Source organism: Jaculus jaculus, chromosome X (assembly GCF_020740685.1).
Source record: "Jaculus jaculus isolate mJacJac1 chromosome X, mJacJac1.mat.Y.cur, whole genome shotgun sequence".
Classification (NCBI taxonomy): domain Eukaryota; kingdom Metazoa; phylum Chordata; class Mammalia; order Rodentia; family Dipodidae; genus Jaculus; species Jaculus jaculus.
Genome location: NC_059125.1, coordinates 3,281,442 through 3,299,961, shown reverse-complemented (window position 1 = coordinate 3,299,961; position 18,520 = coordinate 3,281,442). Strand labels below are relative to the sequence as shown.

Here is an 18,520-nt window from a genome sequence, read left to right as displayed (position 1 = left end):
GGGGCTAGTCAACATTCTGCTGCAGAGAGGCTTGGCAAGAATAGATGCCATAGATGCTGATAAGTGATGAGAAGGAGGAAGAATACATTAAGTCTTAGAAGAATAAGGGAGGGTAATGTGGGATACATATGAGCAAAATGCAATATATATGTATAAAAATGTCAAAAGGTAAATACCATCTCTTAAACACAAATTTAATCAGCTTGATTAAAACTAGGCAAGGGGGGACTGGGGAAATGGCTCAACAGGCACAGTGCTTGTCATGCAGACATGAGTCTGGATGCCCAGAACCCATGAACCCATGTAAAGCCAGATATAATGGTATACAACTGTAATTCCAGCATACCTGTGGTGAGATGAGTGGGGACAGGACTAGCCTGGCCTATGCAGTAGCAAACAACAAAAACATCCTGTCTCAAATATGGTGGAAGACAAGGACTGGCACTTGAGGCTGTCCTTTGATATCCACACTCTTACCATGACAAATGTGCACCTGTACATACACATACACATATGCTTGCAAAAATATGGGCAAAGGACTTGATTAAAACTTGCTACAAAAATAATCTACAAATGACCAGCAAGCTTATGAAAAGGTATTCGATATCACTAATTTTCATGGAACTATAAACAGAAAGTATAGAGATATCATTTCTACACCCACTAGGATGCTACACTTAACAAAAGAAAATATGAGTTTGGGGAGAGGGAACAGTATAGCCTTTTAAAAAAGAAACTTTAATTTAAAAAAAGAAAAAAAATATATGAGCTTGCAAGAACTGGTGAAATAGTACACTGCTAGTAGGAATATAAAATGGCCTGGCTGCTATGGAAAACAGCATAAGTAAGGGCCAGGAAATGGCTTAGTGGATAAAGTACTTACCATGTAAGCAAGAGGACCAGAGTTTGGACCTCTAGCAAATGCCAGGCTCCAGGTGTGGCAGCCCGCCTACAATTCTAGCACTCAAGAAGCAGAGACAGGATCTTCGCTGCAAGCTGGCTAGCTAGACTAGATGACTCAATGAGCTCTGGGGTCAAGTCAAAGATTTTGCCTCAGTAAATAAAGAGAACAATTGAGGAAGACACTCATTGTTAAATGTGGGCATCGAGATACACACAATGTACACTCACACATAGACAAACACACACACATATGTAAAAAAGATAAATATAAGTACTATAGCCCCCAGAAACTCTGGAGTAAATCTCCACAAGAAACCCAGGCATGGTGGCACATGCTTTTAATCCCAGCACTCCAGGAGGCAGAGGTAGGAAGATCACTATGAGTTCAAGGACAACCTGAAACTACAGAGTTAATTCCAGGTCAGCCTGGACAACAGTAAGACCCCACCTCAAAAACCAAACCAAACAAACAACAACAACAATAACAAAAAACCCACAAGAATTGACAGCAGGGTCTTGTAGATATTTTCATACCAATATTCATAGCAGCATGATTCATAATAGCCAAGAGGTAAAAGCTACCTAAATGTCCATCAAAAAATGAATGGATAGACAAAATGTTGTCCATCTATACCATGGACTATTATCCAAGATTAATGAAGAAGAACATTCTGGTACACTGCACATGAATGACCCTTGAATGCATTGTGCTGAGTCAAATATGGCAGGCACAAAAGATAAATATTATAATGTTACATTTATATGTTGTGATTAATGGAGTCAAATTCATAGGCAGAAAGAACAAATGTTACCTGTGGCTTGAGGGAAGGGAAAATAGAGAATTTTATAATGGATACACAGTTTAAGACTTCCAAAATTAAAAAAAAAAAATTCTAGCCAGGTGTGGTGGTGCATGCCTTTAGTTCCAGCACTCGGGAGGTAAAGGTAGGAGGATAGCTTTGAGTTCAAGGCCACCCTGTGATTACATAGCGAATTCCAAGTCAGCCTTGGCTAGAGTGAGACCCTACCTCAAAAAACAAAACAAAAAATAAATTCTAGAGATCTGTTTCACAATAGTGAAAATATATTTAATACTACTGAACCACAAACTTAAAAGCATGAAGATAGCAAATTTTAGGTTACATGGTTTTTACTATGGTAAACCTAAACAAAAGTATGTATTATGAAAGCAGTGTCAATATTCTCTCATGTCAAATGGGGCATATAGAAGGACTGCAGAACAATTTGAAGTGGAAGCCCATGGCTTACTTGGTAATCCCACAGGTACACAAAATATAAGCTAAAGCCTCCTGAGAAGTGAGTGATTAATTGTGCCCTATTAGTAATCGTAGCTTGAGAAACTAGTGTATATACCATTCTGGGCTGAAAGGACCCCAGACCTAACTAGCTTTTACATCTGGGCCCTTTACCTTCACTTGTTTCTTCATGCTTTCTATAAGTTAGATGACGTGATTCTATCCAAGTTGGCAGATTTTGTGGTTCTCTTCACTGGTAGGAAATTTGCAGTAATATTATTTGCTTTTGTAATACACTTTTAGGCAGCTGGAGACAATGTGTCGTAATAGTGGAAAGATAGCATCCTTTTTCTACTTGTGACAAACATGTCACAAAGAATGGCTACTTATATATACAACCAAAGAAAGGAGACAGAAGAGACAAAAGGAGACTGATGACTACTGCAGAGGTAACAAGCTCATATCACTCTCCTAGGGAAAGTATCTCTTCTTCCCTGTCTGGGAAGCCCAGAGGCTGAGGTCCGGATGACTGCTGCAGGCTCTAAACAAATCAGGAATCCCTCTGATATGTGCTGCAGTACTTTCATCTCTTATTCCATCTCTCCAGTACTATGGATAGCAACCCAGGGACAATGATCTGCTCTGAATTTGATTGGCATTAGACAATGATAGGCTGGAGACACAGATGGAATAAAAGCTGCAAAAAGCAGCTAGGGCCCAGGTGAAACAAGAAAGGAGCTGGTGAGAAAAGCAAGAGTGCTGCATCCACAGCGAGCCTGAAAACCTGCACCAGAGGGATGGAGACAGACACTGAGGACACTCAAAACGCTCCAAAGCAGAACTCCAGAAGCTGCTGAGAGCTCAACACTAAAGCAGACTTAAAGCACACCCACCAAGGCTCAGGGAATTTTGCGGAAGAGGGGGCGTAAAAAATATGAGCCACAGGGTGGGAGAGAATATCTGACTGCTGCTCTCAGACCTCATAACACACAACTCGATAGTGAATACCAGCAACCCCACTAAGGAGGGTCCTCAGAAGAGTGGGGGCAGGGAGGAGGGCAATGACAGTACCAACATATGATGTGTCCATACAAAGTTTTACTTAATGATAAAGAGTCTACCAGTCAGCACATGTAAGCTGTTTCCTGAGCAAATGGGTCTACAGCTACTGCCTGGGGACATCAGAGACCAGGTTCTTAAGATTTTCAGTGTAACAACCCTCCAGGGAGCTTCCAGACCTCCAGCCGTGGACTGGAAATGCATCATTGGTTCCTCTTGGACTTGGACTGTTTTGAACAGTACATAAACTGTTATAACTATGGGAACTCTTGGAGATAGACTGAATGCATTTTGCATGATAGCATGGACATGAATCTTTAGGTCAAGGGTGGAATGTTAATAGTCTCAATATGGAATATTCTCCAAAGAATCATATATTAAGTGTTTAGTTGCAAACTGGCTTTTGGGAAGCAACTGGATCCTAAGGGCTCTTACCCATGAATCCCCTGTTAACATTCAAAATATGATGACATTATAGGGAGATAGTGAAAAATAGGAGATTAAGCCTAGTGGGTGGAGGCAGGTTACGGAAGGCATGCCCTCAAAGGACGTATCTTACCCTGCTGCCTTTGTCCCTGCCCTCTCTGCCTTCTATCTACCATGAGGCAAGCTGCTTTGCTCTCCTACATGTTCCCCACCATGATGTTCTGCCTCACCACAGGCCCAGAAGCAATGAAGCCAAAGCTAGGGACTGAAACTTCTGAAACAGAGAGCCAAATCAAGTTTTTCCTCCCAGGTAAAATTATGATGATGAAAAACAGACCAAGACAACCAACCATCTTTCCTCCCACTTGCTAGATCCTTTCTGCCTGCATTAGTATGCATAATAAAGTTTTGTCTATAAAAGCAAAAGCAAGAAAAAAACTCTCATAAAGTATTCCATTGCACTGAGAAGCCAGCAGTTCAACTGTTCGGTGGAAACCTGAAGTAGTTATGAATGGGCTTTTGAATGCAGTGAAGTGGTAGATACCCAGAAAAAGCTGACTGGCTTAAGCCAGTTCTTTCCCATTGACATACAGCCCTTGCTATCTGAGGGTCAAACCTCCTTCATTCCTTCCAACCCTTAGTAACTAATTTATGGCCATAGTTTATTTCACTTCCTGAGTTAAAGGTCAACTGTGATACAGGACATCTCATTTGTTTTGCCCATCTGTATTTTCCCCTTAGAAATAGAAGATAGTACCACAAACCTCTTGAAAACTATACACAGTGCCATATCCTACTGTAACTATGCTAAAATCTGACAAGATGAACCTAAAACAGGTTCTCAGAACTGAGGACTCCAGCTGACCCATGATATATAGCCACTGTCTAATAGGACACAATCAGGCTAGAAGGGAAAAGGGAAAGGTGGCTCTTTCACATGTAGTCCTGGTCATTCTGCCCCAAAATTGGAAATGGATTTGTCCTGTCATATCCATTTCTCTTTGATAACAAATTTTGATTTCAAATCCTGCTTTATTCTTTTATTCCTTTGAGATGATGGTAATCAATTATTTTATCCTTGTTTGACAACAGTTGCCTCTAATGTCTAGGAAACAAAACATGCTGATGAGAAATTCCCATGACCCTCAGTTGTTATTTAAAAAGTCAACATTTTATAGCACTTAAGTATGCCAGACATTTTCTCAAGAGCATATTCATACAATAGAATAAGCTAAAGCAATGAAAACAAACTAGCAATACATGTAACAGCATATATGAATCCCATGAACATCACGTGACTCCTTTTATGTGAATTTCAACAGCAAACAAAACTGCAACAATAGCTGCCTATTGAGAGGTGAGGGCTGCCTGCAAAACTGCACACAAAGTAATGATTTTTTTTTCTGTTTAGATAGGAGTGTCATTTACACATGTATATTCATTTATCAGATTCATCAAATTATATACTTGCATTAGTAAACTTCTCACTGCTGGGACAAAATACCATTGAGAAGTAGCTTAAGGAAGGAAAAGGTTTATTTTTGGCTTACACTTTCATGTCTATCATGGTGGGGAAAGCATGGCAGAAGCTGAAAACCAACATGACAACATCACATCACCAGGAAGGAAGGAGAGTGAGAACAATAAATGTTGAATACTCAGCTATCTTTCTCCTTTTTATATAATCTAGGAACCTAGCCCATGGGATAGTATTACTCATAGCTAGGGTATCTCCCGCCCACCTGAACTAATTTAATCTAGAAAATCCCTAATAAACATGACCAAAGCCAGGCATAGTGGTACACACCTTTAATCCCAGCACTTGGGAGGCAGAGATAGGAAAATAGCTGTGAGTTCAAGGCCAGCCTGGGAGTATAGAGTGATTTCCAGATTAGCCTTGGCTAGACTGATACCCCACCTCAGAAAATAAAAAGTGACCAGAGTTTTGTTTCCACAGTGATTCTAAATCCTGTCAGGTTGGCAACCAGAAATGAAACATTACAATACTGAAGTTCTATACATTTGGGGCTGGAGAGATGGCTCAGTAGTTAAGAGCACTTTCTACATAAGCACAAAGGCCTGAGAGACCACTCGAGTTCAATCTCCCAGATCCACACAAATAGTTGGGTGTGCCCACACACATTTATCACTCCAGTCCCATTGGGGAGCAAAGATCCAAGAACTGTGGGAGCTTGTGAAAAAAAACAATGACAAGCTCCAGAATCAGTAAGAGTCTGTCTCAAATAAGAATGGCGGAAGAGCAGTCTAGAGCGGGATACCTGACATTCAGCGCTGGCCACCACAGGCAAGTGTACCTCTTCACAGGAGAGTGTGTAAGGTGCCACATGAGCACATCACATACACCACCACACACACCCGCAAAAAATGTTCTATACATTTCACTACATGCAAGTTTTATCTTGATTTAAAAGAAATAAATGTGACTTCACATGGACCACAAACTTCAAAACTGTGAGCTCCAGCTTAGCTGCTCTCCTACAGATGCTGCAGTGACAGATCAATAATCCGAGGCATAATCTACCTGCTGATACTTTCAACCCTCATTTATGGATTCCTTGTTCCCAATGAAATTTGCTGGAAAGTTAATGAGGATTTGCCAGAAATTCTCTGGCTCTCAACGCAGGTTTGGATTAATTTGTAGTATTCTCTGCTGAGATACAAATCTAGCAACAGATAAGAAAGAATGTATGTGGGAATGTTTCTCAAATAGAACTAAGACATGTAGACACCTTGGTTTTTGTGAGGCTGAATGTGGAAAACTCTTCGTTATCCTTCAAAACCACAGTAGGCAAAACTGGATGGGCACATGGCCACTTTGGTAGATACTTCATTTCCCAGCTTCCCTTGCAACAAAATGAAGTCATGTGACAAAGTTCTCATCAATGGAATGCGAGAAGTGACAATTTACTTTTTTTTTTTTTTTTTTTTGGTTTTTCAAGGTAGAGTCTCATTCTAGCCCAGGCTGACCTGGAATTCACTATGGAGTCTCAGGGTGGCCTCGAACTCACAGCAATCCTCCTACCTCTGCCTCTCGAGTGCTGGGATTAAAGGTGTGCCACCATGCCAGGCTGAGTTTTCCTTTAAAAGTAAATTGTTGCCAGGCATGGTGGTGCACGCTTTTAATCCTAGCACTCGGGAGGCAGAGGTAGGAGGATCGCCGTGAGTTTGAGGCCACCATTGTGCTACACAGTGAATTTCAGGTCAGCCTGGGCCACAGTGAAACCCTACCTTGAAAAAAAAAAAAAAAACATAGGAAATCTCTTGTTTTGTGTTTTCTCTCCTGCTTCATACCCTTTTCCATATTTTATAACACAGAGTGGCAGTAACCTAGCTTTAACATGATGATGAGGCCAACACTATGGAGGATGAAAAAAAGCATAAATTAGTTGAATGCTAAAGTCCAAAAATAGTAGCCACTAGCCACATTCACTCACCTCAGTCTTACTCAAACCACTGCATTTGTAGGCTCACTGTTACAGTATCTTACCTATTGCCTACTTATAAGTTTTTGAGAGTTGTGGTTTCCAGGCAAGAATTTCTAAATTTCAAATGAGCTCCACAAACCCTAGCACTTTGCATTTCCAAGTTCATATTACACCTTGTACAAAAGAACTCTATGTTCACATTCTGGCCAAATAGAATAACCTTTTCACTGTCCACCATCTTACCCTCTCCCATCTATGATGTCAGTCTTCAAGCCACAGCTCAGAAAACACAGAGAGGGTCTGGGGAGATGGTTCAGTGTTTTTTAGGTACTTGCTTGAGGGGCCTGCTGGCCCAGGTTTGCTTTATTTACATGTATTACTCACAGCTGGAATATATGTTCCAAACACCAAGTCCCAGAGGACAAACAGGTACTTTGCCCATCTTCATAACCTTGGCATTGAACATTTGATCAGCTCATACTTGATGGATGCTGAACAACAGAAGGAAACAATTCAACTGGTAAAATGTTTCCAAACCCTATACATAATCTTACCTATTCAGTGCAAATGCATAGTGGAATTTAATGTTATGTTGGTCAGCCAAATCACACGTCGGCAGCATCTCCAGTGTCTCTACCAGCTTGACCATCGCATCGTAGTCCTGTTGGCAAGCATTTCCAATGTGAGAAAGAGGAAACACTTCTTTGAAGATTTTTCTCAATAGTTACAAAAATAAAACAGTCTTAAAATTTAATGACAAACTTTTCTTTACGAAAATATTTTGTGAAGTTAACTGTAACCTTTACACATACAAAAAAAAAAAAGCATCTGAATGACAGAACAAAGAAGAAATTCCTGCTATCAGAGGACACAAAGGGATCAAGAAAAAAAATGTGAAATCAAAAGTCAATAAAAAATGCAAGTGAGCCTAGCAACTAGGAAAAGAGATAGTATGTTTTGAGAATAGGAGGGTTCATAGCAGAAGCTGAACTATGTGCTAAAATGAACTGGCTATATAAACACAAGAAAACCTGGTCACCTTCTTATGCAGAGGAAACATTCTAGTTGTTTCTATTTTGACAGAGTCAATCAAATTAATCTAATCCAAGATATCTCAAGTGTAGCACTACTGACATTTTAACTCCGAACATTCTCTGGTGTGGGAAGCTGTCCTGTGCACTGCAGGACAGGTAGCAGCACCCCTGGTCTTTACTCACAAGAAGCCAGCAGCCCTTCCACCACATTCAGTTTTGACAACCAAGATGCCTTCAGACACTGCTTAATGCTCCCAAGCTGAGAACCACTGTTCTAAATGATGCATCATTGTCCAGAGAAAAGTTATTGCCATGCGTGTCTCAACTGGCTGTCTTCTTAGCGCTGTGATGAATTACCCTTCCAGCCAGGTTTAAAATCACCTGGTATTGCCCAACTCCCTACCAGCCATAGTCAGAAGAGAGGGCTTCCTACAGTAATCCAACACCTGCCTCGTGGCTCTGGTCTTTGATGCTGCTGGCTAGGAATGGAAATACAATGGACCCAGGAAGCATCCACCTCTTCTTTAAGTAAGTCTAAGAGTCCTACCAATGGAAGGTTAATAAATGAAGGGATACATGAAGTCAAGGACTAAAGAAAGCCATAATATCAAAAGAAATATTTCAGGAACATAGCATGGTGGCACAAGCCTGTAATCACCAGAACCAGGAGGTGGAGGTAGGAGGATCAGGAGTTCAAGACTATCCTTGGCTACATGGCAAGTTCAAAGCCAGCCTGGGCTACATCGACCCTACTACAGAAAAAAAAAAAAAACTCAAAAACAAAAACACTTTAAGCAAGGTCACCATCATTCAAGTGTAGCATAGGGCTTATAATATTAATTTCATGATTGTAATATCACATTTGACTTAAAGGGCTAGAGAGATGGCTTAGTGTTTAAGGCACTTGTCTGCTATTGCAGCCAGGTTTGTATTGCAGACAAGAAACACCTGGCCCAGAGCAGCTTGTGGGGAAAAAAAGGTTCATTATGGCTTATAAACTCGAGGGGAAGCTCCATGAAGGCAGGGGAAAATGAAGGCATGAGCAGAGGCTGGACATCATCTCCTGGCCAATATGAAGTGGACAACAGCAACAGGAGAGTGTGCCAAACACTGGCAAAGGGAAACTGGCTATAACACCCATAAGCCCACCTCCAACAATACACGGCTTCCAGGAGGCATTAATTCCAAAACCTGCATCAGCCTGGAACCTAACATTCAGGACACCAAATTTTATGGGGCACAGCTGCATCAAACTACCACATTCCACCCTGGTCCCCATAGACTGATAACTACCCATGATGTAAAATGCAATGCATTCAGTCCATCTTTAAACGTCCCCATAGTTTTGATCAATCCTAATGATGTTTAAACATTCCCATAGTCTGAGATCCTTTTAACTGAGCCACAATACCAAAAAATCACCCCCCAAAACCATAATGGCACAAAATAAACACCCACACTGGCAAAAGGTGGCACTGGGCATAGCAAAAAATTCTCAACCAAATACAAGATTTAAACAGGGCAAACATCAAACTCTGTGGCTCCAAGTCCAACAACTCTAGTCAATGACAGAGAATCTCCAAGTCCAATAATTCTCTAACCAACAAGTCTCTGGAGTTCCAATTCCGCCCCTCCAGCTAGGCTACTCACAGTCATGGAAAACTTCATCTGGGGCCAGCAGCTCTCCTTAGCAGCCATCTCATGGTCCCGGCATCTCCATTGGGTCTCCACTGCAACCCACGGTACATCCTCATGGCTCCATCAGGTCTCCATGCAGGCAATCCAACAAGCTTGCTTCAAAATGCCCATGGCCATTTCCAAAATACAAGACTGGGTTGGAAATTTAATGACCCTCTCTTTCCTGCATTTTGTATATTCCATAATACCAGGTGGGGTGCCAGTTTCTTAATTCGGGGGAGAATAAAGCAGACTTTGAAGAAAAAGACACTCCTTGAGCATCCAGGCCCCTTCAAAAGAGTCTGCACTCTTCCTGTTGCCCCAATGCAGGTAAGATTGCCCAGTTGCAAAGGTTTTGATCTCTAATATAATTGCAGCTGAACAGGCAGAATTTTCAGCCCAAAGATTTCATTTCTGTACCATATCCCTCTGCTCACACTAATCTATTTCTATGCAATGCAACCCTACACAAATTCTCAGGTCACGGGCATAACAGCAAGACTCTCACAAAAACTGCTTCTAGCCCAGTCCTGGTAAAGCTCTTTCTCACCCTCATAAGCCAAACCTTACAGTCCTTAGTTATTGGTGAAAATAAAAATCAGTTTATTACAACCCTAAAAATGTTTGCAAAGCTGAAATTATTCAGACAGCATGCAGGACTTTCTGCATTCAGGTCTTTCAACTCTGACCAGAATAGTCCATCAAGCTGTACTTACATCACTGCAAGGTGTCTCTTAGGCCAAGATTTCAAATCCTCCACATTCCTCCTGCAAAGCAGTTCCAAAAGTCCAAAGCCACACAGTCAGGACTCTAGCAGCAATGAATGACACCACTCTTGGTACCACCTTTACTTTTGGAGTCAGGTTCACATTGCTGGCAGAATACACCTGACCAAGAGCAGCTTGTGGGAAGAAAAGGTTCATTTTTTGCTTACAGACTCGAGGGGAAGCTCTATGATGGTGGGGGAAATAATGAGATGAGCATGAGCAGAGGATGGACATTACTTCTTCACCAAAATCAGGTGGACAACAGCGACAGGAGAGTGTGCCAACACTGGCAAGGGGAAACTGGCAATAATACCCATAAGCCCACCCAAGAATACACTGCCTCCAGGAGGCATTAATTCCCAAATCTCCATCAGCTGGGAACCTAGCATTCAGAACACTTAAGCTTATGGGGGACACCTGCAAAGCCAAAGGACCAAGGTTCAATTCCCCAGGACCCACATAAGCCAGATGCACAAGGTGACACATGTCTGGAGTTTATTTGCAGTGGCTGGAAGCCCTGGTGTGCCCATATTCATTTATTCTCTCCCCCCCCCCCTCTCTCTCTCTCTCTCTAACAAATATATAAGCAAATATTTTAAAAAAACAGTTATATGCATATGTTTTTCACTAGAGGCATGAATTCCTTAGTGATGGATTCTGCTGTTGGAGCAGATCATAGATACCTCCACAATTTCACATTAAATATCTGTGATTAACAAGAGGAAAACAAAATATCCTGAAAAATAGTTTCAGGGGACTGGAGAGATGCCTTAGTGGTTAAGGCACTTGCCTGTAAAGCCTAAGGACCCAGGTTTGATTCCCCCAGGACCTACATAAGCACAAGGTGGTGCATGCGTCTGGAATTTGTTTGCAGTAGTAGTTAGAGGCCCTGGCATGCCCGTTCTCTCTTTCTGCCTCTTTCTATCTCTGAAATAAATAAATAAATAAGATACAAAAAATCTAAAAATTGTCCCAGGACATTAAATTTGGAGGAGAATTCTTAGTTTCCTCCCATGGAGCCACATCCTACATGCCCTATCTCAAGAACCCTTCAGAAACTTCTAATGCCTGTTTTAGAAATAACATCTGCACTCCCTGGGTCATGGACATGCATCTCCTTTCCAATTCTGTCACTGGTGAATGGTAGGTAAGCAAAGGAGGAAATAACAAAGGCATAAAGGACACACTGGGAGAATTAAGAACAAGGACAATGAAGCCAGTTAGCCTTAGTCTGAACCCCGACTTCACCAATTGTTGAAACTTGAAGCAAGTTGTACTTAATTTCTCTGTGCCTCAATTTTCCTCATTTGTCAAACGGAAATAATTACAGTACACCGTTGGGGTAAGAAGACTTAATGAATAGGGATTTACAAAAGGCTTAGAGCAATGCCTTGTATTTTAAAGTGGATCTAAGCTCCTTCTTCTAAGCACTTTCTTGTCAGAGTAGTCACTCCAGCCCTGATAATGACAAAAACCTTCTCCACAACTTTCACAATAGCTAAGCTAATTCTATCACCAGGCCACATACCTATTTATATACAACATCTCCTTCATTTACACATAGTATAAGAGTGTTTCATATTCCTTGTGCCAAGGAAAATTTTGGCATTTTCCAACCTTACTTAGGTATACTTCATACCTGGATATCACGGTAGGACAGGAGTAAGTTAATGACGATGTCTGATGTCAGAACCTCAATGTTATCCATGCGGAGTTTGATCCGAGTCAGCTCTTTTGCCAGCTCATCACCCTGGTATTTCTCTCTGGCTTTCCGGATGTCGTTTAATAAGGTTTCTTTGTAATAAGCACTAGAGAGTGAAATGAAAATTTCCAGTCATATCTACACATACCCAGGACTCTCTTCTTTAGTATTCAAGCAAGCATGGTTCTCACTGATGTGATTTAGGTTAACACATGTAGATTTTGGGCAGGAGAATCCCTGTACCAACAAACAAGATACTTCCATGTCTTGTTTGTACACTATACAAATGAACCACTAAATTATAATAAAAATCAGTTTATTACAAACTTAAACATGTTTGCAAAGCTGAAATCATTCAGACAGCATGCAGGACTTTCTGTGCAATTGTGTAGTGTTTTTAAACATATAAATGGCATGTAGAAAGTTTACTTGATTATTTTCTCTACTAACAACAGATAATCACAAAGCCAAACAGAATGCTAGAAGGCATGAAACATTAAAAACATTAAAATTTAAAACATTCTAGTCTATTAAATACTCCTGGTTAGTAGTTATAAAGTTGTTCCCAGTTGAAGGAGATCTGAAACTGACATGTTCCTAAGCAATCCAAAAAAGGAGTACTCAGAGGTGATGCCAGAAATGTTAGAATTTTACCTTTCATTCCTTACTTAGCCCTTTGTTATATTTGTCTGTCAGAAAGTTTTCTAATACAGAATATAAAATTTCCCTTTTGTAAGCATCCAGATAATTAAAGGATATGGTAAAACACTGAAAGTAGTTTAAATTCACCCTGAAATGTCACCACAGCCTCTCAAAGAGCCAGTACCAGTATCTAGTATGTGATTTAAACCTTGAAAAAAAAATCTTAATTTGGTGGTACAAAGACCAATTTACAATGACCAGAGATTGATTTAAATATATATTTCCAAGTAATTTTTAAAAAGATAGAGTATTATCAAGCATTAATACTGTCAAACCCATTAAAGAAACTAAAGTGATCCAACTGTAGAAAGTAAAATCAAGCTGCTTATTAAGAAAGAATAGGCTAAATTAATCACCTCTAGAAAAAGAAACACTAGATAAAATAAGAACAAATGGTATTTACTCTGAATAATTTTAAAGCTATGCTACATAAATGTACATATAGTATACAGCCTGGTCCCATGCTCATAATAAGACCTCAATTAACACTTAAAGAATAAAGTAACAGCATGTAGAAAGAGTTCTCATATAAGAACATCAGTGTGCTATTTTCATTTTTTTATCCCCTTATTTGTCAACTGCTATTACCCTAATGATGATCAAATTAGTAGATTCTGCCAGTGTTAAAAATTCTGTCATTAGTTGAATGAGTCATTAAGTTGGGTGACAGCCATTGCCCATTTGGCAGACTATAAAGGCAAAGCTATTGAAGTGTTATTAGTTTAACCCAATGAGTAAAAAAGTATGCTTTAGTCTTATTTTCAAGGATAATTCTGAAAACTCAATTAAATATGTGAATAAATATAATAAGAACAGTAACTTTATTTTTAGTGTAGGGGGCAGTGCTGAAAATAGAATTTAGAGGCTAATGCATGATGAGCAACTTACTCTACCTCTGAGCCATACACCCAGGTTCAAGAACAGCAACTTAAGTAAATAAAATTTATGCCTTAATTATGAGTTTGGGACATAAGATATATAATAAATATGTATCCATTTTACCACTGGTAACTAGTGATGATATTACTAATCAATGTGTACTAGGAAAAGGCTTCAAAGAGCTTTTTAGTATAGGATTCAAGATCTTTATAAATGTTTATAAATGTCATATTTACCACTAGGGCTAAAAACTTACCTGTTAGGCTGGAGAGATGGTTTAGCAATTAAGGTGTTTGCTCAGTAAGCCTAAGAACCCAGGTTCAATTCCCCAGTACCTATGTAAAGCCAGATGCATAAAGTAGTGCATGCATCTGGAGTTCGTTCTCAGTGGTTAGAGACTCTGGTGCATCCATTCTCTCTCTCTCCCCCCCTTGCAAATAAATAAATAAAATATTTAAAATTATCTGTCATCCTTGTTATTGCTATTTTCCATTATAACCACCATTATCCCTCTTTCATTAACCATTCCTAGACACCAGGTAAAGGATGAAATCTACCATTAGGTATTTAAAATCATTGGAAATAAAAGTAAATGAAAAAGTTGTTTCCTCCTAATATATGGAGATTCACTGAATGGGAAACAAATTTAAAACCATTTAGTGCAAAACTTTGATTTATTCAGTAGATAAAAGCTACCTACCTGCCTCTTTGTTGGACCTAAAAATATGCTTACTGTATGGGCTTTCTTTTTTTTTAATAAATTTGTTCATTTTTTATTTATTTATTTGAGAGCAACAGACATAGAGAGAAAGGAGGATAGAGGGGGAGAGAGAGAATGGGCGCACCAGGGCTTCCAGCCACTGCAAATGAACTCCAGACGCGTGCGCCCCCTTGTGCATGTGGCTAACGTGGGACCTGGGGAACTGAGCCTCGAACCGGGGTCCTTAGGCTTCACAGGTAAGCGCTTAACCGCTAAGCCATCTCTCCAGCCCCTGGATGGGCTTTCTTGCTAAACTTCACTAAAATGTTTGTTTTTATAAGACAATAGCTAGAAAGCTGTCAAAAAGTCCCCATTTGCTTTTCTATGTTTGCATGTCGTCATACAAGTATAGGTTTTGAGTCTTCTTTTCCACTAAAGTCTATACAAGAAAGTCTATATCCAGAGAAGAGGTGACAGGATAGAAAAGGTGAGGAGACTGCTAACAACTGTGCATCACCTGCCAATATTAAATATATATATGGATATGGATATGGATATGGATATATATATATATATATATATATATTTGAGAGAGAAGGAAAGAGGCAGAGAGAGAAAGAGAGATAGAAAGAGAGAGAGACAGACAGACAGACAATGGGCATACCAGGGCCTGTAGCCACTGCAAACGAACTCCAGATGCATGTATCACCATGTGAATCTGGCTTATGTGGTGCTGGGGAATCAAACCTACGTCCTTTGGTTTTGTAGGCAAGTGTCTTAACTGCTAAGCCAACTGTGGTTCCTGCCAATATTTTAATGGTAAGCCTTCACAATTCATGGTGCCATGATTTGAGCCAAAGCATAATATAAGGTCCTGGACATTTCATTATGAGTCAGTTCTGCCAGTCCTTTGGATTTTCATTTGTTTTGGAAGAACAAATCCTTCTTATGACACAACTTACAAGAATAAATCCTAATTTAAATAGGCTGTAAGCAACAATTGGGTCCTTTGGTTAAGAATAATTTTCTGCCTTTAACTTTTAGAGTAAAGACATTGAAGGTACAGTTTCTGAAACACTGAGGCCCAAAGAGGGGAAGTGACTTTTCTAAGGCTACCCAGAGAAGAATCACCTAAGCTAGGATTCACATTCAAAACTGTCCACCTCTAAGTATGTCATACCACCTGACATAAATCTGTAGAAATGATGTTCACAGGACATCCTGAGGTCAGGTTGGATGCAGCTTGACTGAAAACATGGAAGCTCTAATAACACAAGAATGTAAGGTTAGAATGACCTTGTTCTGGCATTTTAAGAACTTCAATAGTTCAAAGAATATGAAGTCATGTTCGGAAATGATCCTGAAACACAGAATCTCAAGAGGTGAAAGCAATCATTACAATCAGAGTTAACTTCCTTGTTTAGTGAAAGAGAAATCAGCCATAGAAAAGAAGAGTTACATATCAAAGTCACACAAGAAGCCATGGTATACCCAGGCCCAATTCTGCCTACATAGTTCTAGTCACCACAGGACCCATTGCAGTGAGACACTAAGGAGGTAATACTGGACTCTAGAATGATTGTTAAATGATTGGCCAATGTTTCCCATTCTCTTGGCATGCTGAAAGTGAAAAGAAATTTCTATAAGAGTCCCAGGATTGTTGGCAGCTGATGGGAATTACCATGAGGTCACGTGGATGTCCTTAAGGAGGTTAATAAATTTGTCCACCAGAGGCATACACAGAGGTCCCAAGATGGTATCCCAGTTGGGCTGCATGTATTCTGAGGCTCGCCTTTGGGCATCACTCTCGCAGCAAAAATAATCAGCACATGGTGTCATGACGTAGGGGATGAAATAGTAATTTCCACTAGATGCCTGGAAAAAAAAAGAAACAAAAATGTTCCAGAAAGCAACTGATAAAGAAGAACAGCTATGGCTTTTGTCAGGTGGGAATTGGTAGGGCAGGGAATGAGATGTTCCAGTATGAACAATGTTTTATGCAATATCATTACAAATCTATTAGGCTCAAACCAGGAAACCACTCAATTTCAAAAGCTCTATCACATAAATAATATGATAAAAATCTGGTTTCAACTGATAAATTGACCTGTTTATGCATGTGAACTTCACTGGAAGAAATGTTAGATTTCAGTCTTAAAACTCACATGATTCATTTGCCAAACCAAAGAAAACTATAATTCTTGATTATTAAAGATTATAATGTGGCATATTATTTTCCAGCACATATAAAAAAGAAATATTATTTGATAATTTAATATAGGTAAACTACTATAAACTTGGAAAAAAACCTGTTTTGTAGGAAGCATATATTAATAAATATGATTCGCCTTAAAGATCTTTTGAAAAAAATGATGTTAATTTTTTTTTATTTTTTTTTTGGTTCTTTAAATAGTACTTAGGTAAAGAGGCACCTTTTCCTATAGAATGATTACGGAACAATTCTTTGGAATAACTAGTTGACTATGAATCATAGTCTCCTGTAAAGCATAAACAATCAACTTTTAGCACATTTGGAAGCTAAAATAAATTCTTTTTATGACATTTCATAGTCAATTTTTTATATCTGTATCAATTTATATGATAAATATGGTTTACGCAGATATACAAATACATACATGATACATATGTGAGATGAAGACCATGAATCTGACTTTGAGAAAGTCTATTTGAAATGCAGGACATTTTAGCTGAATGCAAATCCAACAGGAAATAAGATTGGGTAGGCTGGTTAACAAGAGAATGACACTTAGGTTCCAATGTAAGTGTCTAGAAAGGAAACAGCCTTCATGTTTTCTGAGTTAATCAGATCACATCTAGACCACAGCTCCCATCTACAAATCACCAAGTTGAAAATAATTGATGTTTCCCAATAGGGTCTCAAGCAGACCAGGATACTCTCAAATTCAGTGTGTAGCTGAGCATGACCTTGAACTGATCCTCCTGATTTCATCTCTTAAGCCCTAGAATTAAAGGCATGTATGGCTATGACCTTCTTCTTTTGTCTAAACTTTTACTTTAAAAAGCAGCTAGAAGGCTGGAGAGAGGGCTTAGCGGTTAAGCGCTTGCCTGTGAAGCCTAAGGATCCCAGTTTGAGGCTTGGTTCCCCAGGACCCAGAACGTTAGCCAGATGCACAAGGGGGCGCACACATCTGGATTTCATTTGCAGTGGCTGGAGGCCCTGGCACGCCCATTCTCTCTCTTCTCTCCCTATCTGCCTCTTTCTCTCTCTGTCACTATCAAATAAATAAATAAAAAAAAATTTAAAAAGCAACTAGATTAAGATTTCAGACTTTGAATTATTCTATCTCTATTTAATTTTAAAGAATTTATATGACACAGGAGTAATTCATCTGACTTCTTCCAATTTCTAAACTGAAGTAATGGACGTACACAGATAGTTTAACATAATGCAGATACAACCTCAGAAAGCACAGCACACTTTGTCTCATAATGGGACATGACATAAAGGATACCTCTCTTTTAAAATCAAAAAATAAATTTATTAGAGAAATTTGTCAGAATGTCATGATCTATGGTCAAACCGAAAACTTTGGAAAGCTTAACATATGAAATCAATTTTTAAGTTTTCCTTTTTAAGATCTGCTTATGGAATAACAGGTAGCATTCTTATTTTGATCTTAAAATATAGTTTCCTGAAACTCTTTTGGCATCTTGTTGGCACCAAAATTCCTGTAATAACACATTTTGAGTCTTAAAGTATTTTTGTTAAAACCAATTACCAGTACTATCCCAATTAAAGCACATTTTTGATCAAGTGACCTACTTTTTTTCTTAAGGGCTAAATAATCACTACTTTGGGCTTTGCAGAAATCACAGTATCTGTTACAACTACTCTTTTCTGATATTACGTATGGAAGCAGATCTGACCTCTCATGAGCATGGCCATGTGCCAGGATTATTTTATGAATGGACACAAATTCAAATTTC

The 18,520-nt window shown here is 39.4% G+C and overlaps 1 protein-coding gene across 1 annotated transcript in view; it reads right to left on the bottom strand.

Annotated features, from left to right (window-relative positions):
* The window catches only part of Map3k15 (mitogen-activated protein kinase kinase kinase 15), a 147,754-nt gene that overhangs the window by 84,557 nt on the left and 44,677 nt on the right, over positions 1-18,520 (bottom strand). The window contains exons 5-7 of the mRNA XM_045140440.1: positions 16,233-16,426; positions 12,208-12,376; positions 7,645-7,751 (exon numbers count right to left, since the gene is read on the bottom strand). Of these exons, the coding sequence (XP_044996375.1) occupies positions 7,645-7,751; positions 12,208-12,376; positions 16,233-16,426 (470 nt within the window). The remainder of the gene's footprint in view (positions 1-7,644; positions 7,752-12,207; positions 12,377-16,232; positions 16,427-18,520) is intronic.